The sequence below is a fragment of the Nesoenas mayeri genome (assembly GCF_963082525.1).
Source record: "Nesoenas mayeri genome assembly, chromosome: 10".
NCBI classification, from domain to species: domain Eukaryota; kingdom Metazoa; phylum Chordata; class Aves; order Columbiformes; family Columbidae; genus Nesoenas; species Nesoenas mayeri.
The window spans coordinates 19,502,915-19,526,310 of NC_137560.1; the positions used below are offsets into that span (position 1 = coordinate 19,502,915).

General features: G+C 45.6%; 3 protein-coding genes across 4 annotated transcripts in view; 1 reads left to right on the plus strand and 2 right to left on the minus strand.

The window, feature by feature from the left end:
• Nucleotides 1–407: 407 nt before the first annotated feature.
• On the minus strand, nucleotides 408–8,596 carry KCTD6 (potassium channel tetramerization domain containing 6). 2 transcript variants are annotated; one of them, XM_080350621.1, is made up of 3 exons: nucleotides 8,193–8,596; nucleotides 2,967–3,074; nucleotides 408–1,767 (listed from the first exon to the last, which is right to left on the minus strand). In XM_080350621.1, exons 2-3 carry the CDS (start codon nucleotides 2,991–2,993, stop codon nucleotides 1,081–1,083), a joined length of 714 nt encoding a protein of 237 aa, XP_080206747.1. In that variant the 5' UTR covers nucleotides 2,994–3,074; nucleotides 8,193–8,596; the 3' UTR covers nucleotides 408–1,080. The 2 variants fall into 2 exon arrangements, with proteins under 2 accessions (XP_080206747.1, XP_080206748.1); XM_080350622.1 differs by lacking the exon at nucleotides 8,193–8,596 and adding an exon at nucleotides 5,167–5,301.
• A 119-nt stretch (nucleotides 8,597–8,715) lies between these two features.
• PDHB (pyruvate dehydrogenase E1 subunit beta) lies at nucleotides 8,716–12,876 on the plus strand. Its single transcript, XM_080350561.1, has 9 exons — nucleotides 8,716–8,877; nucleotides 9,057–9,164; nucleotides 9,237–9,299; nucleotides 9,380–9,415; nucleotides 9,509–9,794; nucleotides 10,507–10,617; nucleotides 11,256–11,347; nucleotides 11,788–11,929; nucleotides 12,306–12,876. The coding sequence occupies exons 1-9, from the start codon at nucleotides 8,740–8,742 to the stop codon at nucleotides 12,449–12,451; spliced, it is 1,122 nt and encodes a 373-aa protein (XP_080206687.1). The 5' UTR covers nucleotides 8,716–8,739; the 3' UTR covers nucleotides 12,452–12,876.
• Nucleotides 12,877–13,029: 153 nt separating this feature from the next.
• PXK (PX domain containing serine/threonine kinase like) overlaps nucleotides 13,030–23,396 on the minus strand; it is a 37,136-nt gene continuing 26,769 nt past the window's right edge. The window contains exons 15-18 of the mRNA XM_080350560.1: nucleotides 23,023–23,109; nucleotides 22,362–22,431; nucleotides 21,351–21,413; nucleotides 13,030–14,682 (exon numbers count right to left, since the gene is read on the minus strand). Coding sequence (XP_080206686.1) covers nucleotides 14,477–14,682; nucleotides 21,351–21,413; nucleotides 22,362–22,431; nucleotides 23,023–23,109 — 426 coding nt within the window. The 3' untranslated portion in view covers nucleotides 13,030–14,476. The remainder of the gene's footprint in view (nucleotides 14,683–21,350; nucleotides 21,414–22,361; nucleotides 22,432–23,022; nucleotides 23,110–23,396) is intronic.

Here is a 23,396-nt window from a genome sequence, read left to right on the forward strand (position 1 = left end):
AGCGGTTAAAATTATGTGAAGTCACTAGATAAACCGCTGACAAACCAGACAACACCACTCAGCAGCTACAAGTATTTAGGCTCTGTGTTCCCTCCACCCCTACCCCAGTACACACACTTGCCATTCTTTTGTTCACCATCATGCAGTTTTCAAAACACAAGCTTTTTCTGTAACAGGGACAGTTAAATCAACTGATTAAGACAAAAAGGATCAAAGTACATCAATAACGGAGAAGAATGGAGCCCTACCAGAGCACGGGAACTACTCTGCAGAATAGAAAAACAGGGTTTGTGTGGGTTTGCTTGGTTGGTTTTGGTTTTTTAAGTATTAGAGTTCTAGAAAACAAACAAGAAAATACAAAATAGTATTCTGTATTTCACATTTTTATTAGCTTCTTGCTGGCAGGCATTACACTTGGGAATAATATTGCACCAGGCATTAAAAAATAAGAATTCTACCACAGGGACATTTTGCATTTAGAATCCAATATAAATATTTCTAATCATATTTCCATGGCTACAGATAATATTTGGTTGCTTGATTTATATGCATAGAAAGAAACAGTTGTCATAACTGTAAGAAACTGTACTTATCAAGTACTTTTAAAGGGTGGGATTGGTTTTCCTAGAATATTACAATACTGTTTATTGATTTAGAAACTAAATTAGTCTACATGATAGCAGCTTTTCCCCAACCGCATCTTAAATTGTTTGTTTCTTGCTCCCAGTATCATAGCATTAGATGGATTAGAAACCATTTTAATGGAGGTAATTTTAGCACTTTAAGTTGCGTCAGAGAATTGTGTTAATGACACAAAATACCCTATCGTACTAATTCTTCGGACTCCCTCTTTCAAACAAAAAGGTGTCTTGACTGAACAGGCACATGCATGTTTTTTTTCTGAACGGGACAAAAGGACAGAGCTGCTAGAGAAGGAAACTCCTCCAGTCCTTATGGATAAACAATAAATAGTCGTATAAAAAAAAGCCCACATTGTTGCTTTAGTCAAAATCCAGACGCTCTCGGGTTTACTGTCCAATTAAGTTGCTAATCACTGAAGTGGCTCCTGAGGAGTCAGAATCAGTCATCTGTTTTCCGCGCCAGTCTGCAGAAAGTCCAGTTGTGCTCCACTGTGTTCTCGTTGGCTCGCTCGCTCATGTGGTGGACGCGGGTGTTCCTGATCGTGAAGCCTTGTTTTGTGATGTACTCCATCAGATGGACTCGGAGCGACACTTCCTGGTGGTAATCGCACGGCCCGAAAGTGAAGGAAACCTGGCAGTCCCTGGTGTCCATCATGTGCTTATTCCACTTTGTGAAGTGGTTTGAAATGCCTTCCAGTAAGGAATGGACTTTCGTCGTGATAGTGAGCTGCGTGATGATGACAGCCACCGGGTTGGAGTACTTGGAAAGTTTCCGCGTGCTGGAGAGCTCCACCACCTCCTCAAAGGTATCCACGGGATACAGCGGCTTGGGGTCATTAAGACACTGAATTAGTGGTTCGATCTGATAGAAGTCCGCTTCCTTCCGAAGTAGGTCGAACTCCTTGAAGTCCAGTGGCAAAGTGAGCTCTGAGGTCCTTAAAAAGTTAAGAACATAACGGAAAAGTGGTCCATCTCTGTCAATAAAGTAATTGCCCTGAGAGTCCCTGGCAGTGGGGAAGTCTCCCCTGAACATGGCCCCGAGCATCGAGTCAGGATATCTCGTGAGAGTTGTGAGGGATGTCGTGTACATGTGTCCACCCACATTTAGCGTGACTGGATCAGTCATCTAGAAAGAGAGAAATGGCAGAGTTTATCAAGCCACTGCAAGAACACTCGATCCCCTCACCGACACACATGGCAAATACTGTTGGAAAACCGCGGGCTCTGAGGAGTCACACTTCCCCATTCGAAGCCTCTAAGTGGTGTTTAAACCCGAACTAATCTGAGCCACCCAGCAGCAAGGCACAACTGGCAACCAGACAGGGTGATACTTAACATTCAGAACGTGCATTTCCAGAATGCTTTGGAAATCTTAACAAGTGAGCTACTGTCACTGAAGTTTTGCATTTGGGCAACAAGTTTTTTTTCCTATTCTACAGATGGGGAAATGAGAACAGAGAGATTTCCTGAAGAACGAGTTAGTCTGAATGAGGCCTGTCAGTGTTCTTTACTTTCAATCTGTTTCTCACTCTAGAACAAACAAAAAGAAGAAGAAAAATATCAGCTGAACGAATCTTAAGCCTCTCTCTCCCCCTCAGAAGAGGATGATGGTGCAAGTTTAGACACAGGACCAAGAGCTCACAATCAAAATAACCCATGCACTCATTAAGAGGCATCACTGAAACAAGAAAACAAAAAAAAACTTTCAGCTTTTAACTCTATAAAGAAATATTTATTAGCAAATTAGCATGCTGCGCGGAAGAAAGAGGCAGAGCACAAACCCGTCTGCATCAGCTTCCAGATAGCACATGAGGAAGCAAGAGAGAAAGGAACATAAATCCCATCTGGCCACCAACCCTAACAACCAGGACTGAGGCCAGCCAGAGAAAAGAGACATATGCATGGCAGCAGAATGTTTAGAGAAAGGGAAGAGAAAAATAAGATGGATTTGCCTCGTTTGAAACAGGGTTTACAAGGAAAAATATTTTTCTTTATAAATAAAATGACAAAGTCCTTAAAATTATATGCAGGAAGCACAAACTACTTTCAGTTTTTGTGTATCAGGAAAACAGTAACCATGAGCTTAAGGAGTCAGTTAAGTACTCACTGATTGTACCTATGAAATAGGAACCTGAGCTCTCCCCACAAACAGCACGCGAGGCAAAGCACTCCAGAGAATGTCCATAAGCTGTCCTAACACGCACAGTTTTCTTCTCACATGACTGAAGCTCTGGATTTACACAAGCCAGATCTGGAAGGACTCTTACCGCAGGATCTCGAAAGCCCAGCTGTACCGCACAGCACACACGTCCGCAGGTCACTTACCATATATCCCCAGTCTCCATTATCCATCTGTTCAGTTGCTTGAACCACGGTATTCCAAGTTTACAGAAGGCTGCCGAAAGGATACGCAATTCACCTCTTATTATCTTCCTGCAGGAAAAGGCACACACAACACCACAAAACAAAGAACAAAACATGGCAGACCGTCAGTACCTACAAGGATAACCGAGGGAAACGCTTCCTAATCACAGGCAGGCTCTCTGCCAGGAGAACATTCAGCTACAAAGCCACATTAGCAGGAGAAACTACAAACGAGCTTTTCCCTCCTTCTCCCTTCCCGCTACCCACAGGGCTGCCTCCGGAGCACACGGGTAATCACCAGCTGCCTGACCATGCCAGTTCTGTTAAATAACAACCAATGTGCCTCTAAGGATAACGTACGTTCACAAACGGACTCCCTTTCACCTGGGAAACTGTGAGTACTTTCAAAGACAGATTCCCTTTTCTCAACTAAAAAAGTTTATTTAGCCGCCAAAGTCATACGCATGATCCGTTAATATTAGTCAAAATTCCCATGCTCCAGTTTCAAACTGCGCAGAAGAATAAATCAGGCATGAAAGTCAATGGACAGTAAGAAGAGAAAAGAATCTCACTGCAGAATTAATAATTCAGTAGTGGAGAACTGCAACGGATGGCAAGAACGTTAATCTACAAAGAGTACGAGTGGGCTTCACAGACACTCTCAAAAGAAATCTCTTCAGGGACAAGCCAAAGGACATGAAACATGTCTTCAACAACGCTCCACCAAAAGCAATTTGAGAAGCGGTTCATGCCATAACTTCCCAGAAGATGCTGAGCTGCTGACTTGCATAACAAGAGGAGACTCTCCACGCAGATGCAACGAAGGAAACCCACAGCCCGGGTTGTGCAACTCGAGGAGGGGGAAGCAATGACCCCAGACACCAGTGGAGATTTTCCACAGCAAGCGATGCGTGGACTGGGAAGCCTGTTGTCAACAAGCCTTTATCCCTACCCAGAACCTGCCTCTCTGCTAGAACTGCCGAAAATTTAGGTCAGTCTGTTTTAAGTAGGGTACAGCTTCTCAGCTTTGTTTATTTTTACATCTCAAAGACCACACAGTTACCAAGACTTCTATTCCCATCGTCTTTACCAAAAAATTTCAACACATGCTCACTGAACTATAAGCGGGACAAAGATTTAGCTGAGCCGGAGCCCTATATTCCAAAACAACTTCCACAGTTCATTCCCAACCAGAAAGATCACTTGCCCTTCTCATTCCCAGCAAACGAGGTCGGTCTCGTTCACCCCAGAACAAGGCAGCACGTCCCAGCTCTGTGGGCTCTGCCACCTGCCCAAGCCCCCAGCCTGGGCACAGCCTCAGCTGCCTCTGGATGTATTGAAGAGCAGAAAAAAACAAGACCAGTATATGAAAATCGTGAGGTCAGACAACAGAAGACTAAGGAATACTAAGATACAGAACTAGTCATACCAGGATCCTGTTTTTACAAATTAGAGACAGATCATGCCTCAAGAAAGTACATTAAAGCTCCCCCTGCCCTGACAGCAGATAAACCTGGAATACCAGCTCTTTTGCCAACCTCTGTAATTATTTTTAACTGCTCACAAACCAAGAAATGAATCCACTCAGGTTTTTTTTTTACTTGAAATTGTCATTCAGGTAGAGCTCATTAACTTTTATCGATAGCCCAGACATTTTAAATTCCAGTACTTTTTTTCTCTTAAGGAAAATGTACTTAGAGGTATTATTCCAGTCAAGTACAACACCAGTATAACACACAGATGCATAAAACCATAGGAGAGACTGGTACAGGTTTCTGATATTCAAGAAAAAAATTCACTTAGAAAAGAAACTGTGCAGCCAGCCAGAAACTTCCCTGGTAATCATGACAGAAGAGATTTGCAGTCTTAATGAAATTAAGTGGAGAGCTACACTCAGAATATTTCAAAGACAGACAGATGTCCATCAGAGTTACTTAAACTGATGGACAGATATTTTGGTCAGCATCTAAGTCCACACCACAGATGAATCAGGACTTTATGAGGGAAAGAAACAGATGACACCGCCTGTCTGTAGGAAAGCATGAAGTAATCTTTGATCACAGCACTGCTATGTAACACCGGAGTGAATAATTTATGAGAGCAATTAGCTGAAACAAACCCAGCCCGCAACATGCAAGTGGCATCGAGAAGTCCCACTGACCTTTCCGTAAGGAGTCACCAGGCACACACAGCACAGCAGCGAGATGCACAACGCGAAGGGATGATATCGAGAGGCCGTCCCAAAGTGGCTGAGTGTGATCGCAACTGTCTGCTGCTTCCCTCATCAGCCTGGGAATTTCTAGACAGCTTCACAGGCAGAAGTAGCTCCGGTCAGGTACAACCGGAGATGAGGATTAGCAAACCACATCACAACAAAGGCGTGGACGTGCACCCTTCGTGACATACGCCCCTTCAGTGATGCTTTAAATCTTTCCTGAATGAAATACAGCGACACATCAGCAGGGCTGGGCAGACACTCATTCCATCCGCGTCCTGGGATGTGCAGCCTCCAGCCAGCTTGTCTCCGTGTCACACAACATCCCACACCCAGGGACAGCCTGACTAACGTGGCCACTCGCATCCAGAGGAGAACAGACGATGTGCAGCCATATCCCAGGACAACCCGTCTTTAATAACCACAAGAAATACTCATTTAAGATAAAACTCAGCCAAAATGCTGACACCATTTAAGCCAAGCAGGATGACATCCTGTGGTGAGAGCAGAAGGGCACTGATCGTGTCAAACCACAGCCTGGCTCTCGCTAAGCTTCTCCTGCGAGCAGGGAGACAACACAGCATCGTGATCACAGCTGCTGCCGTAGCACAGCACCAAGCACATCCAGATCCAGAAACGCGCAACGAGAGGTGAGCAGAAAAGCACTCAAGTCATCATTTTATACTTAATACACCAAACTGGATACCTGCATTTATAAAATGCTTGCTCTTATTTCATATATTATGACTCAGAGGATTACAAGGCCGTTTACCAGCACCACCACCGAAACAGGTAGTCCCATTAACTTTAGCAGCGCTTTTCCCAGAACGGAGCTGCTAACACACAACCATTTTGCAAGCTGAAATTCAGAGAAAGCAAATGAGAGTCAGCCAAACATCTGCAGCTGTGAACACACACACACACATGGGCTCAGGACAGGCCCAGGGGACACCAGCAGCACCGTCAAGCACTTGCGCTCCTGGGACCATGTGCTCCACATCTGGTCAGGGCCACAGGCTACGCACTGCACCTGGAGAACATCACACTGTTTGTGTTGTACACAGCTACTTAAAGGAGGAGCAGAAATACATCTAACAGGTAAAAGTCAAGAGGCACACGCCACCTGGTTTGCTCTGAATGTTTTTCATCTAGAAAAGAATGAAAGGATTTATTTGTGGCACTAGTCTTTAACGGATAGTTTGGTATCAAGGTTACACAACAAGCCACTTAACCTCAACAGTTACCTTAGATTTCTAGGTCAAATATAGAGTTGATGGGAATTTTACCAATGGCAACTTAAAAATTAAAAAGAGTGAAGATAGCACTGTATTTATACAGGGTATTTCAAACTACTCACCCACTTAGCGAGCTCGCCGCCTCTCACACTTAGATCTCAAAAGACGAGGAAAAGAAACTCCTGCCCTCCGCACAGTTACACTGCACACAGACAACCTCTCTATTCTCCAGCCAGGCGTAACATTTGAAAGGCAAGTTTTCATTGTAAATCATTAGGGGTGACTCACCTGAACTGACAAAACCCAAACTAGCAGCAGGGATGACTCTATTCCACCAAACCGTACAGTGAGAAGACGGTCTCCAAAGTGAAACAGTGAGGATCCAGCACCGCGCTACCTCACCAAAGGAGCAAGGAGGAGGGAAGCTCTTAAAACAACCAGTTAACGAATCTTATGGTAATTCAGTAGATCAGCTTCGCTAAAGAAAGCAGCCACCACCTTCTACACATGTCAGGTTTGCAATTACTAATACAGTTTATTAAAAATTAACTTCGCTCTTGCTTTTCTTTAGTTGCTTTTTACTAATACAAACAGTCATACCAGCCACTCAGCATTTTCACTCCTTTATGTCCAACTGCCTCACTATAAGTTCCAAGCTCCTGAAGTTCCTTCCCTTCTCTAAGGAGCTCTACAACATCCTGGTTTAAGTCCAGGTTCCAAACTTTTATTTTAATTGCTACTTATCCAAAGAGCCCACATCACGATATCACTTTAGGCCTCCTCTCACAAGAGCCAAAGGAAGACACTTGTGTCTAGCCTGGCCTTGCTGGCCCTGTGCTGTTGAAACAACCCAAGGCACCCAGGTTTTCCACACCTATAACAACACTTGGGTTTCACCCCTGTATTTAGCTTCTGTGAAACGAACCAGTAGTTGTCTGCATGTGGAAGTGTGTTCCCAAACAGTTTTGCAGGCTGGCAGGTGCCAGCAACACTGACCTCCCTGCACACACCAGTGGGGCTCAGTATGTGCGTGGACCAAGGAGCGACAGGGAGATGGGACAGAAATCCCCCCATGAGCCCCGGTCAGAGAGGGGCCCAAGCCTGCAGCAGGAGCTGGGAAGTGCCACCTTCCATCAGAGAGGAGCCAGAGAGCTCACGGTGGAAGAACTCTCCCCAGGATCACAATGATTCAGCAAAGATGCTGGAAACCAACCCAGACATTTTGCCTCCCCCTAGCAAATGACCCAAGAGCCCAAGCCCTCGCCTGCACCCCACAGCAGTGTCCCAGCTCTGCCTCCTCTCCAGGGCGGGCGGGACAACCCTCTCTTCTCCCGCATGGGGCAAGACCCAGGTATCCCAGCCCCTTCCTACCAAAGATCACGCCCAGGCACCCCGGCTCCCACCCCAGCATCCTTCTCGCTCCTTCCCCCAGCCCAGGCGGGCACAGGACCCCGGCACCGCCTGTCCCCTCCCCAGCCTAACCCCGGAGCCCCGGCCTCCTGCCCCGCAGCCCTCCCCAGCACCGAAAATGCCCCGGGAGCGTAACCCCGCGCCCCGTCCCCCACCCCACCGGGGACGCGCCCGTCCCGCCTCAAGGCGCTCCCCACAGAGGCTGCGGGGACCCCGCCCCACACTGGCCCCGGGCGGCCGGTCCCTCGGCGCTCCCCCGCACCAAGGCAGGCCCCGGGCGCTCGGCCCCGCACCCCCGGCCCCGCGGCGGCCCGGCCCGGCACTCACGGGCGCAACTCTCGGCACTGAGGCAGAGCCCGGCGGCGGCGGCGGCGGCGGCGGGGACGACTGAGCGTGAGCCCGTTCGGCCGCCGGCAGGGGCGGAGCGAAGGTGTGTCCTGGCCGGGCCACGCCCCGCGGCCGCGCCCCCTCCCGGCGGCGCTGGGAGGGGCGATCGCCGCCCCCGTTCACCTCAGGGCCGCCAGCCCCGGTGGCCGCGCTCGGCACCCGCCTCGGCCCTGTTCCCGGCCGCGGCGTCACCGCGGGGGTTGGGCGGGTCCCGGCCCGGGCAGCCCCGTCGCCAGGAGGCGAAGCCGCGGCCGCGGTTGGAGCGCGGCAGCCTGAGCCATGCGCGTCCCCGGCGGCGCAGGGCGGGAGCGCGCTCGCCCCGCGCGGGCCCGGCGCTGCCGCCACCGCAGGGAAACCGGAAGAGACGTATAAAGCTCGCGCCGCGCGCCTTCCGCCGCCGCGCGCGCCCGTTCTCGCGAGAGCTCGGAGGGCGTGGCGAAGCCGGTGGCAGGGGGCGGGGCCGCGGGCGGTAGAGGACACGGGCAAGATGGCGGCGGCACTGCGGCTGCTGGCACCGGGGCTGCGGGCACCGCTGCGCGCCCGCCTCCCGCCGCAGGGCCGCGCCGCCGGGCGGCCGCTCCAGCAGCGCAGGGGCTTCCGCCTCTCCGCACCCGCCGCCGCACAGGTAGCGCGGCCGCCGCGGGGACGGGGTACCCCGGAGAGAGGGGTTGGGGGAGCGGGGCTTGTCCCCGCTCAGGGCGGGCGGGCGGGCCGGCCGTGAGGCGCGGGGCGGCGCGGGAACCCCCCTCGGCCGTGGCGGGTGCGGGCCGTGCCCCCGCCCTGCCCGGTGCCGGTGTCGCGCAGGTGACAGTGCGGGACGCGCTGAACCAGGCGCTGGATGAGGAGCTGGAGCGGGACGAGCGCGTCTTCCTGCTGGGCGAGGAGGTGGCTCAGTATGACGGGGCCTACAAGGTGCGTGGCGGCTTTTGCTGGGCCGGGAAGGGGCCTCAGACGGGGCCCTGACTCCTCTGTCGTGCCCCGCAGATCTCCAGGGGACTCTGGAAGAAGTACGGGGACAAGAGGGTGATCGACACCCCCATCTCAGAGGTGAGGCTGCGCCGGCTCCGTCCCTGCCATCCCTTCATCAGCCGCTCCCCTGACTTACCCTCGGTTTCCTTCTCTTCCAGATGGGCTTTGCGGGAATCGCTGTGGGTGCTGCTATGGTTTGTAGATTCACATTCTCTTACTTCTGAACTAAACACTCAAACTATTTGTATATACAAACATACTAAGATATGTCTCAATGTGTTCACTAGGCGGGGCTGAGACCAGTGTGTGAATTCATGACGTTCAACTTCTCCATGCAAGCCATCGATCAGGTTATAAACTCCGCTGCCAAGACCTGTTACATGTCCGCAGGAGCCATCGCGGTTCCCATCGTCTTCCGGGGCCCCAACGGGGCATCAGCCGGAGTCGCCGCCCAGCACTCGCAATGTTTTGCCGCCTGGTATGGACACTGCCCGGGACTGAAAGTTGTTAGTCCTTGGAGCTCAGAAGATGCTAAAGGTCTGCTGAAATCAGCAATCCGGGATGATAATCCAGGTGAACACGGGGGGATCGTGGCAGTACCTACCACTTGATCCTGAAAAGAATGTTTATTTTCTTCTTCTGCCCTATTTAAACCAAACAAAAAAATATTGTTAAGTCCTAAAACAATTAAAGTTGCTTTACTGCAGCTTTAGGGCACTTACAAAGGCACAGAAGTATTTATTATTTTCTTAAGTCACTTGCCTTGCTCACAATAGACTAACTTTGTGCTATTGTCTTTAGTGCTCCTTTGGTACCAATCAGGAAACTTAGAACCATTTATGAATCCTAACATAAAGGGTTTCAAAAGGATGAAGATGAGTGAGGAGTTGGTGCATATACAATATCTGTGTTACTCATTTTTACAGACCATGAAACTCCGATGATAAATTGCAAACGTCATTAATTAAAAGTAGGGCAACCTTTACTTTTCTGAAAAGAGCATGCAAAATCTAAGAGATTTCTAAAACTAGTGATTCTACCATCATGTACCAAAAGCTAAATACCTGATCTCATTTAAGGCTGATTCTAGACAGTATTTTAAAGTAATTCAGTGTTGAAGTAAAGACTGTGATTTAGGTTTTTTTAATTCCTTCTGCAAACACACTCAGGTCCTTGTTGCCTGATGGGCTTCACATCCTGAGCTTCTCTGCTGCAGTATTACCATTAATCAGGACAGTCCTCTGCCTGCAGATGTACATGTTAATCCAAATATGTTTTCTTCTAGTTGTGATGCTGGAAAATGAATTATTGTATGGTGTTGCCTTTGAATTGTCTGAGCAGGCACAGTCAAAGGATTTTGTTGTTCCAATTGGAAAAGCTAAAATAGAAAGGCCAGGTAAGCTGAGAATAGTTTGTTTCTGTATTAACTGAGCTGCTTGGGGATTGATGGGGTTTTTTTCAGAATACTGCCACCGTGGGGCACACAAAAATATTTCAAGTCTTAAATGTTCAAATGTTATTTTATCCTGTAACATATGTAGTTGTTCTGTTGCCCATATAAAGAAAAATCACTTGATTATCTTATCTAAAATGATACCTTTCTAAAAGATTTGTTCCTTAGTACAGAGATTACCTGAGTGTGTAACTTTTGTCAAAAACACAGAAGAGATCACTGTAATATTTCAGTCCATTTGTTCAGAATTCACCACTTAATTATATGAATGTTTGAAAAGGGTAATCTGAAAACTACAATATCTCCTCAGTTTTCCGAACTAAAGGGTAAAGTTGTTTCTTTACGTAGTCCTTGTGCTACCACTCTTCACGCTGTGTATGCGTGTAGAATATTTAACATTTCATATACACTTAAGGAACTTAAATTTACAAGAGAATTCTAATGTTACCTTGAAAGGAGCCTGAGGTCCAGAGAAAAGTTTTAAATCTTAAAGTGTTCTTTTATTATTGTTGTTTTGTGGGTTGGTTTTGGTGGTTGTTTTTGGTTTGGTTTTTCTTTTTTAACACTTGTTCCTGTTCTAGGCACTCACGTTACATTAGTGGCACACTCTAGACCTGTTGGACACTGTATAGAAGCAGCTTCTGTACTCGCCAAAGAAGGTGTAGAGTGTGAGGTGGGTGGCAGTTCTGTTGGTTTTCTCTTTTCCTGAAGTGGGAAAAAAAAACAACAACAGAGGGTCTTCTTGTTCAAGCTCTGCAAAATTTCAGTGTAATTACTCCAAGCTTCTTTATTTGTAAACGCTTTAACAGTTAGTGAGCCAAGCACGGGCACTTCATGTTTCTGCATTTGACCTTTTCATCACAAAATTAAAGCAGAACTGCTAATGATTTTCAGACTGAGCCAGCTGCATGGTAAGCAGAACAATGACAATATGTATTATGATACAGCAAGACTCGCTGATCTGGGATGTTCCAGGAGCCACCAGAAACTGTTCTGCACAGTCTCTGTCACAATAAAAATTTAGAAATGTTATTAACTTTAAGTCTTGTCTTCAAAGTCAGAGTAAAGGGCTAAAGGACAAAAATCAAGAAGTACCTTTTTTTTTTTCCCCAGGTTATAAATCTGCGTACCATTCGACCAATGGATATTGAAACAGTGGAAGCCAGCATTGTAAAGACAAACCACCTTGTAACTGTAGAAGGAGGTTGGCCACAGTTTGGAGTAGGAGCCGAAATCTGTGCCAGGATCATGGAAGGTACCAAGTTTTGCAATGTACACGTTCCCTCATTCCCTAGTCTAAATCCTGAGGACTTCAGATAAAACCAGCTGAAAGCAGAGTTAGGAGTTTATAACTGAGGAGCCTGAGCCCACCTGTCACGCTCTAGAGATTTTCACAGTGTGGATCCAGCTCGTGTTCTGTTGTAATTCTTACCTCACGAACTTGACTGTGTGAGAAGCAGGATGGAAACTTTCTGTCTAAACTATAGTACATGAAGATAAATGAGCAGGAACATTGCTTTCTGGAACATTAGAGCTACGGGAACAGAATTGTTTAAATAGATCAGGACTCAGAAATTGAATTGAGAGAAAAGCGTAGTACATAGTAACCTGACAGCTATCTTCTGTTTCAGGACCTGCCTTTAACTACTTGGATGCTCCAGCTGTGCGTTGTACCGGTGCAGATGTTCCTATGCCTTATGCAAAAATTTTAGAAGATCACTGCACACCTCAAGTGAAGGATATAATATTTGCAGTGAAGAAAACTTTGAATATCTAAGTTGTAAATATATGTTTTAAAGTCCTGCTTTAAAGTTATCAATGGTGGCAGGCAAGTTGTATGCGTAACTTTATTGTATAGCTACATGAACTTTTGTACAGTGGACAAAGTATAGTGACCTCCCAGAATATTTATATGGGGTTACCCTCTACGCCACACTTTGTATAAGCAACGATGTGTTAATGTTTGTCTGTTCGACAGTTCAGGTGGGTTAGCGCTACTGTATGTGGAGAATTCCGATTCTAAATTTGGAGTGAGGAAAAAATCCTCCATTTCTGTTTGACTTGTAATTACCAGTCGAGCTGTGGTAACCTGGCTGTAGTGGTGGGTGAGTGAAGAACCGCAGCAAGAGTCCAGCCCTGGAAGATGCTGTAGAGCTCTCCTGAGGCCATGGCCGTGAGGCTTATTAAAGGTGAATGGTCAAACTGGAGTGAGCGAAGCCTTGTTTTCGGTTCAACAGTTGAGTGCAACTGCCTGTGCAAAGGGGCTTTGGAAACCTGCAGTATGGGCTAAGAGATGGCTGATTTGTTTAGCTGGAAGAGCGCTCTGCTCCTGCAGGAAAGCTTCTGCACAAGAGCTTAAACAAAGGTCCTGATCCTCTTCAGTATGTGATAGAAGACACTACCTAATTTTTCTTTACTAGCTGCCACATACAGTGATAAAAAATACTTGCCCAGATGCTTTGCCTTATCTATTACTTTTTTTAAACTCATCACATGGGCTAAGAGCATGCGCAAACGATAGTTCTTGTAGTGCAAAATAAATTACTTTATTCAGACGTACTGAGCCTGGGTCTGCAGCGGCAGCAGAGGTTGTTTGAGGAGCTGGGTCGCGGCGGCAGCCTTTGGGCAGCTCTGTGTGCTGGGGTTTAGCCCAGGGCTGGTCCTGCCAGGCGGGGAGAGCTCTGCTGGGCTTTGCTCAGCAGCTCCTGGAGCGGAGGAGCCGCTGCAGCGCGCTGTGTCCTGCACTGGGCAGCCTGCCCATCTGTGGGAATGTTGGAGAGGAGACGCTTACCTCTGTGAGCAGACCCAACACCTCGGGTGCTATTTCAGGCCAGGGCCAGGAATAACGCTTCAGGGCATTTCTTTTTAGCAGAAGTCCTCTTAGGTTCTTAGAAAGTCCAGCTGGCAGGTGCAATTCTAGCTGAACACACCCACCACCACGCTGCCGAAGGAATTCCATTAACATTTTTAATAAAAATGACTGAATATCACAGGTTACATGAAACTTTGTACAGACATTCTCTGCATAGTAACAAACACTGATGTACTTGAATTTAAAAAAATGGATTATCTATAATCCTTTAAAGTGCAATTTGTTTAAGGTTTTAAATCAAAAAGGATCTTTCAATAAAGTTGTAGAATTAACTTGAAGTAACTTTGCTTTTAACTAAATCAAGAGTAATATCCCAGTGCCCTATTAACTCCCATTTCAACTGTTTCCTCATTTAGAAACACTTTCCCTTAGAGTTACAGGTAGGGTGTCCATTTAGACAATTTAATGAAACAGCATTTTTACTCCACCAGCAAATATGGTATGAATAAGATTTAATTCTCCAGTTCCCTCACCTGTGCAGTACGCTTAATGGTTGGGGGGCAGGAGGGTGTTGGATTATCTAAAACAAAACTCGCTGATTCAGCACAGCAAGAATCAAGATGAGTTAAAACTGCGTGAAAAGTGCTGAAAAAACAAGCAGACTAAAACTACATTCCTGTAATTTTGGAAAAAAAAAAATGCATTAATTCACCATGATAATGGTCCTTCCTATTTTGGGATTTTTATTCAGCTATATAGAAGTTGATGTAGCCCTGAAACTGTAGCTAGAGAACAAAGTCCTTGAAAGCAAGTAAAGAACGGAGTTCTCGCAGCACGGCAGCGATTCAGGGTAGTGCTGCTACTCCAGAAAAGCTGTAAAGAAGTAAACGGAGCTGCAGTGAGATGAGCCGCTACGTGCTGGTGCATCGGGCCGTTCCGAGACGGCACAGGAGCGGGAGAGGGAATTGAATCCTGGCGTGGCCAGCAGCCTCAGCTGATCCTGGGAGCGCTGTAGTCGCAGGTCTGTGTTTTCTTCAGAGTTCCTTTCTGAAAGTTTTGGATGGAGCTGAGTAAGGCTCCGCGGCTCGCGGTGACGTGGGGCTGCGGGCTGGGCTGCGTTGGCACCTCTGCACTCGGGGGAGGAGCTGCTGGTGGCAGGGGCGGCGGTGGCGGTGCTGGGGGTATCGACAACGCTCCTGTTGAGTTGAGAGAGAAGATGGAGTTTGATTACGCCGAGGAGGTCCTGCCGCAGAGGACTGCGGCTGCTTGGCGGGACTGGGTCAGTCCTGCACGGGTCACCTCGTTCCTTCAGAGCCAGTGGAGTGTGAAAAACAGAACAGATGGAAAAATGCCCAGGTGATCAGATCCCTCTATCTGCAGGTGAGCTGTGTCTTCTGAGACACCTCTAAAACAAAGGCTGAAGTGCCTCAGTACTCAGGGATGCAAACATGACTCAAATGTGATCTTGTACTGAGGGAGATGGAGATCACCGAACAGCAATTCCCAGCCTCAGTTTCTCTTGTTTGTCCCCAGTGACTTAGTTTGTTCTTTGGGTCATGAACAGTAAGAAAGTCTGGAAGCAAATCTTGCTACTTGTTCTTATTCACACAACTCATTTTACATTCTGACAAAGGAGCACATCACTGTAGGATTTGTGATGACTGCTTGGTCAGATTATATTCCATTTTTAAAGCAGCAACTGCAGATAGAGTTTTCTGGAAGGGTTTCACACTTCCACAGAACTGTCAGACTTTCTCCGAACATGTTATAACAAATACACGTTTCACAGAGTGAATGAATCACAACCACCTGCCACTCACACCGCGTGCCTGCCTCCTGTGCTCCCACCAGTCACTTTTGCACTCCGGTTTTTGCTTTCTACCCCAATCACATCCATCTCCTGCTTCTCCTCATGTCTCAACCTCCACATCCTGACTCCCTGGGAAGCCGGAGCCCAACAGCAGCATGTGCAGGTGTCTCCTGGCAGCTCAGCTCCAGGCAGGTGGCCCTATTTGCCCTCAACACCCTGATCTTGTGCAACTCAACTGCTGCACATTGCTCCATCATTTCCACACAAGCACCATCAAAGATTCGTGCTGGAGTCAGAGCAAAGGGTTTCAGAGGTGAGCGCCTGCCGTCCCACAGGACACCCACGTGAAGGTGGCATCTACAGCACATCCCCTGTCTATGGGGAATGAAGGGCTTGTCTAGTCTCCTCTTCTGGAATGAGCAGGGGTATAATTATTAATACCTTAGAACTATTAAACAGTGAATCATAAGTTACTTCAAAGTAAGACTAGAGAGATGGTATATATAGTATAACACTTGCTTTTGGTAGCTCTACCCTACAAAGAGGAATATATTGGTGAGTGGCAAGAACTATGATACATTACAAAACAACCTGAGGACAGCCAAGAGACGATGGTTACTGAAGGAGAACTGCTTGCTGTGAAGTAAGCAAGTACTGAGCAATAGCAATCCTTTAATTCAAGGACATTCTGCCACACGGACTCGAGGTATTCAATGAAAGGTAAAGCTCAGCTACAGAAAACAAAAAGCAGGCAAGGCTCTCTGTGCTCCACTTCTCTCTCAATTCCTCACTAACACCTGCTCTTAGATTAACAATAGTACAAAAAGTAACTGCTGTAATTAAAAAAAGGAGTAATACTAGATTAAAGTCGTAACTCAAAGCTCCCTCATGTTCTGTTTGTACCAGCCTTCGAAAGGCGAGTTTTTCCATATGGGAGCAAGCTCAAAATGCAGAGTATTCACACAAAGCATCCAATTTTGCCAGTGTACATGAATTCATGCTGTGTTTTTAGCACTTCCAGCTCTTCAGGAGAAATTCTCATTGGCACGAAAGCCTTCTGTGACAACTAAACATGGACATACATATTGGGCTCATCTTCACCCTCCTCCTTTCCAGAAGAAATACTCAAGTCCTAGTAGAAATTTCAGAGATCAACGGAAAGAATTCAACATGCCTGTTGCATGTGGATCGACCGCTCTCTTAAGTAATCAAAACATTACACAATGTTAGCACAAACTGAAGTGAACCGCATAGTGATGCCTTGGGGCCATCTAAGTTCCAAATCTTTCTTACACCAGCCAAAGCTGTAAGTCAATTTGTCATCAAAAATACTGGAAAACCATCCCCTAGGTTAGAGTCCCATTCCTCACGGGTGTACAGACGGCCAGCAAAGCACAGGAAAGCAAATCCTGACACTTTGCCAGAGGAAGAACAAGACTGAGGACAGTTACAGTAAAATAATCACTGTTGCGGTTAAAGTGGAGAGAGCAGAACAGCGGGGGACTGGCGCACCCGCGCCACCACCAAACCGACCCGACAAACGCTGTAAAAGGGCCAGGACCAGATCATCATAAACGAAATGGCTTGAAAGAGATGCAAGAACTGCAGAGAACAGAGACAAGATTCTTTGGCTGGAATTGCACGGTGAGGTTGAAGAGGGTACGCAAGTAGTTGTACAAGAATGACACAAGGAATGACGGTGGAAACAGTGGCCAGGACTCTGTATGGAATACAAATACAATGGGAACGTGCAGTGAAAGAAGGGAGACGTGACAGAGAGTGGGGCGATAAAGCCACTAAGTGCCTGGATCACTAAGTCTTATTACGTCAAGATTCCATGTGTCACATTCAAATTTTGGTCTGTTTACTTTACAATGGGAGCAAAAAGACGGGGAAGTAGAGGGAGAGGCCACTTTCCTTCCTGTAAGTTGGGTCAATTCCTCCGGACTGACTATTACTGAAATTTTGCTGGTGACAACATCGTACAGTTAAACTAGTGGGAGACCGCCTACAGACAATGATACTCCTACACCTGAGCTCTGCCTTAAAACAAATACACACCGGTCTTAGGGTGATATCTGACTAGCTATGAGCATTACTTATTGAACCTGTTAATTCAGAGTGTGGTTCTGGTAATCTTCAAATCAACTCATTTCAATTAGTCAATCAAAACCAAGCTGTCCTTCCCTTCTTGACATGAGCAGTGCAAAGGAGATCTTAATTCACACTGGATATGCAGTTATGTCTACAGTTCAAATTGCTCTGTCCAACAGTGAAATGTTCTCCTGTATTTACTAGAAAAAACAGTTATAACTAGACCTTTCTAATACATACGTTGGAAGAAGTTGCCTGCAAACACACATTTTACTCATTCATGCAGTGATAAGAATAAAACACACAAACAAGAACTTACCAAGGGTTTTTTACAGGGACATTTTTGTTAAGAGAGTGTGTTAAAAGGAATAGGAAGTAAATCAGATGCTGTAAACTTGATGCCTGAATTGAAACAAAAACTTAATTATGAATTTAAAGTGACAGTAATCGTGCAAACAGCATTAAAAACGTGGCTGAGAATGGAATGCAAACTAGTCATTTTAGTGATAGAGTTTTTAAAGATGCTATATTTCATTAAAATCATTCATAAGAATGTTGAGATCTTTTTCTTCTATTCCCTCCCAATACTAAGCAAGTTCGAGATTTGCATTCAGCTTTCCCATACAGAAACAGAGCATCTTTAAAGAGATAAATCAGCATTAGCTTACTTTTCCGAAAATTCGCGTTCAAAATGATGCATGCTCTATTGAAGACAGCAGAGAAAGAAAGAGGACACATGTTAATCAGCCAGTTCTCGTGGCAAAGTAAGAAATACAGATTCCGTTAGCTGAAAAGTTAGTACAAAACCAATACATTCTTATGCACTGACAAACATGAGGATAGCAGACTGACTGTCTCATATTACATATACAATACTTTGATTCTGAATAATGAACCACAAGTTTCCGTGCTATAAACATTATTATACTTGATGAACAAATACAACACACGCTTTCTAGTTCCACATGCCATAATTCGAGTTTTACAGGATTAAAGTGCATTTAGAGAGATTTAGCAAGAAATCTGCAGAACGATTAGCTATAGAAGAGGAAATCCACTCCGTTTAAGGAACAATTCCTGTCATATTAACACCTGTATTTACAGTTATGCTCCACGGATAAGTGCTACTCAAGAACAGCATTTGCTGAAGCATTCAGATGGTCTTACAGAAAGGTGAAGAGCAGAAGAGATGCACCATATGGGTGTCTATGAAACATATGTTGTACTGAAGGATTCAAAACAACTGGCACAGAAACGACAGCTAAAGTTAAGTACAACTCTCTCACTGTTATGCCCACAGGGAAGCAAAAATGGTGCCCTCAAAACTTCCCTCTGTTGTAACAGAGCTCACTGGTATGTTATGGGCTTACTGGATTTAGAAAAGATGCAGCAAAGTTTTAAATAACCCATACCCAGTGTTCTTCATCCCTTCTGATCCCAGACACAGCTCAGAGCCACAAAGAAAAATAACACATTTTCAAGAAGGCAAAGAATTGTGCAAGTGGAGAAAAAAAATCAAGAGAGAATATCAGAAACATGGGAAAATACATGAGAATCACTTGCCACAATCTAAACAACGTGTTTCAAAGATTATATTTAGCCAAGTATCTGCAACAAAACCAGCCCCAAACATTCTAGTCAGTAAGAAAAGCCCATGAGTGCCGCGTTTCTAGTAACACCTTTCCCCTTGCAGCAGGTCGTGCATCTGATCCTCCAGCTATCGCTACAAAGACAACTGAAGCCAGCAATCATTTTATTTCTTACTATGTTTTGCATTGACCATACCAAGCACCCTGCTGCAAACTAAGTCTCATAAGGCACAGCTCAAAGTGTGAGGACCCCCCTGAACAAGGTTCCTTCCCCAGGGCACCTCAACCCGGAGCCTGTTCCCCTCTGCTCGGCGTCTCTGGCTCTGCACGTACCCATACACAACACAGATTTGGTCGCTTACGGGCCAGGACAAGGGCAAGAGCTTCTGCTGGGCACATTTCTCCATGTCAGCCTTTGTTTTGCCGTGGCATCATATCAGCAAGATGCTTTGATGTGTCATGATTCTAACACAACCACAACCAAACCAGACAGACAGATGGAAAGCCCCATTCCCCTTCTGACAGTCATCTCAACACACTGATATCCACAAGCAATTTTGGTTTGGAGGTAAAGATCCTTCGTAAGTACAAAGAAACTGGAAGAGAGAGATACAAGCTATAGATCCACCAGCTGCTGCCAAGAAAGCCTACCCTGGGGCCAGCGAGTCTTAACAGGGTCATTAATAGCATACTGGCTTAGAACAGCTAAAACTACAATATCACTGGTGAAAAAAATTAACTATACCAGCTTTCCTTAGAGCTAATATCTCAAATATCTTCTATGAATTCTACTCACAAAAGCATTCCTGAAATGGTGACAAATGCATTGAAGCCATCGGCACAATGAAACACTTTCCCATTTGAAGGCATCAGGGCAACGTGCCCCGTGTCGAACGGGGCTGATCACCATGAGTCACCATGAGGACACCAACAGCAGGATGACCACTGCACTGTGACAACAGACCCTGATCCTGAGCCCAAACTTGAGCCATTTTTAGCCATTTGAGCCATGTCTACACATAAACCTGCATCGCATGCTCAAAACTCTAAGAGGATTTCAACCAAGTTCCAACATGTTAAAGTTAAAATGTAAGTAAAAGGTAGTTTTATTGCAGAAAAAAAAAAAAGTAGGATTTCTTTTGCATTTTTAGCTATTTCCTCTTTAAAAAGCACACAGAACTTGAAATAAACCCTCCAGCTAAGAGCCAGTATGTCCAGAGAACAGCACTGTTACTGTGCAACGCAATAACAGTAATTACCTTGTTTAGACTAAGTGGGACAAGTTAGTTCATAAAATATACACTTGAACATACCCCCAACCTGGAGGAGAAACGACTAATTTGAATTTCATCCTGACTTGAATCGCATCACGCTGACTGTAGTGTCCTTTGAAAGACCATCCGCAGCAAATGCAAATTTGATTGTGTTGCTTCAGTTAACGAGTTGTGCTGTGCAGAAAGTTCCTGGGACTAGAAATCATATGGCATGAGTCACCATAACAAACGGCAATGCCATGGACTGCTTCCCTCCTAGAAATGTGTTCCACTAACACCTTGTGCTGTTATTGTTTTCCGGTGCTCCTCTTCCAGCCTTTCAGACTGAAGCACATTTGCTATTGCTCAATATTCACATTTGTGATCAGATTTTCACAGGCATTTCTATTGCCCACTCAAGCAGATTCTTTACCACTTCCCACCACCTGTCCTAAATATCTAGCAAAACTGTTTGCACAGCTACCCAGCAAACTGGAAGAGGGAACTGGGCAAAAATTTTAAAAAATATATCATTTTTGTCTGTCAAAAGTAATAAAGTTATTCTTTTTTTAAGCCAGATCAGTCTCTGACTTGTTTCTACCAATTCTACTGGTGTTATCAATGGGCTGGAACAGAATGGGGGAGATTTACGCAGCCTAAGCCACTGAATTTGTCACACCCCAAATTCCTGAAGCTACAGTCACAGCAGTACAGGTGTAGAGAGACAACATACAATAACAAAGGGTCAGCAAACAGTATTTCAAAGTCAACAGACCATTTACATCAGAACAAATGCACTGTAACATAAGGCCCAGAAAACATCTGGAAAATAGTGATGTCGGTAGGACTAGAGCAATACAGATTTTGAAGTAAGCACTTATACTCTATGGGTAAATCATATCATGTGTATCTCAAGAGAGGTTATTAGATGAAAAAGAACAGTAGTAAAGGGTTCTCTATGGCCCTCAAAAGAGAGCAAATAACCACACCAACACAAGATAAAACCCATCTGTGTTCCACTCTTGAAAGCCACCATTCCTTGGGAATAACACCCCCAGTTGGGGCAAGGAAAATAAAAAACAAAGAAGAAGACAAACGCTGTAATGACTCGAACTTACCTGCTGTAGAGGGCGGAGTGGGGGATGATGGAGATGTTAACGGGGAACTCGCCCCAGAGCCTGCTAAATAAAACAACAGTCTAGTAACTAAAGCTGTGACATTAAAATTCAACACAGGCAGACAAGACAGACTGTTAGGAACAGGCCAGCTTTATTGACTGAAGATCCAATCCTGCTTCCACTGAAATCTGGGCGAGGATTCCCATTCATGCAAACAGTGTCACTCAGACCCCATCTGACCAGCGAGGCTTTTCCAGCACACAGGAGAACGTCCAAACCCATAAGAACGGCACTCAACAGTATTCCTCAATGGGGAACAATTCCTTTCTGTTGCTTAGGCTGTTGGATTTCAGTGTCCAAATTCTGTTCTCCTTAAGAGTTGTGCCACTGCACAGATGGCACCCCAGTTCTCCTTCTAAGAGATTATTTGCAGTCAGTTGCTGTACTCCACAAGTTACTCTGATACCTGACTATTCCACAACAAGCTGCTTTTGAACACATTTTAGCCAGGCAAGTCAGCTCTATTACACTGTTCAGTAGCACTGACCCTTCTCTTTAACTAAATGAAAGCTCTGTTGTTTCAGAATCTGGCCCTGATGCAGCAGTTAAACAGATAATTTTCTCATTCATCTTAACACCTTAATATACAATACAGATCACCGGAGTTTCTCCCTGAAGGCTGCATGAAGTGGCCCAAATAGTGGATGTTATAATTATTCCACTCAAATGTCAAACAGATTGAAGAGAGAGTTGGGTTTTTTTTTTAGGAATGAGGCACAGAAGAGAGGACACATTGTTTTGTATTAGGCAGCTGAAAATCTAACACTGACAATATTTTAAAGCCTTCAATATATCTGTTATTAAATACCCAAAACAATGGTATTGGGTTTAGTACAACATTAATGTATAAACTGCTGGTGACCCTGGATCTTTTAAGCCAGAAAATGACAGCAACAAAACAAACAACATTGACATAGCAGTGTAGAAGAGAACTCTCCTCTCTGTAGTTACCTGAGTTATTTGAGTTGCTGTATTTTGCTGAGTGTTCTTCCCCACTTTCATAGGCAGAGCGTTTCGATTTCTTTAAAGCAAGCAGAAGAAACAGAAGGCGGGAGTGAATAACTGCTCCCCGTGATAAGGGCTGAACTGACACACGGATTTGTAACAGCACCCGCTGTATCACAACACAAGGTTTATCAACAGCCAGCATCCCTCTCCCCACACCCAACACGTGCTGCCACAATGAAAAGCACAGTGAGGCTGTTCTGCACTCCAGGTGAGTAACCAGGGCACCTTCAGAGCCCTTTGACCACAAGGGAAAGGCAGAAAACTGACCCAGCAAAAAGGAAGAAATGCAGGAGCTGACTGGAAAAGGCTCCGATGCCTCCCAGGGCAGCAGGAAGCAGCACAGGCTGTTGGTCACCTGTGTGCAAGGTGCTAACTAAGCCCGATTTCATACAGAACCTCGGTTAAACAAATAAGCAAGTCAGCTACCATTGTAATTTAAACTTCTTAAGTAGCTTGTTGGGTTGCTACAGAAGTGAAAACAACCAGGAAGCAGCACAGAAAAACACAGGAGAGAACAGAGCAGCATACCTGTGGTTGTGTGTGCTAAACATTCAAAAAAGATATGAGTCTTTCTGTTTGAGAAGTCTAATTAAAGAAGGCTCACCTTTCGTGCTAAGATCTTCCTTTTCTTTTTCTCTTCCTCAGAGCCATGATGAGATTGAGCTCTTGTCAGCCTTCTGTGCTGGTGAATCTTCAGAATGAAGGGAAAAACACACAAAAAAGACCATGTTAAGATCTTAAATGTTATCAGACAAGTTTGGGGTACAAGGAAACACACTGTAGTCACTTTGCATGTTTAGTGCTCTTTTGTTATTTTGAGTTTTCATCTTTGCTGTTGCTAGTAGAGGGTAGAGCCTCGTACCGCAGTTCAAATGATCCTTTAATGTAGGAGCCACTGCCTGTGAGGCAGCATCACTTAAAACAGTGAAACGCCATACAGACAACAGCTGTTCAACTCCTCACACTGCATTTTAGAGA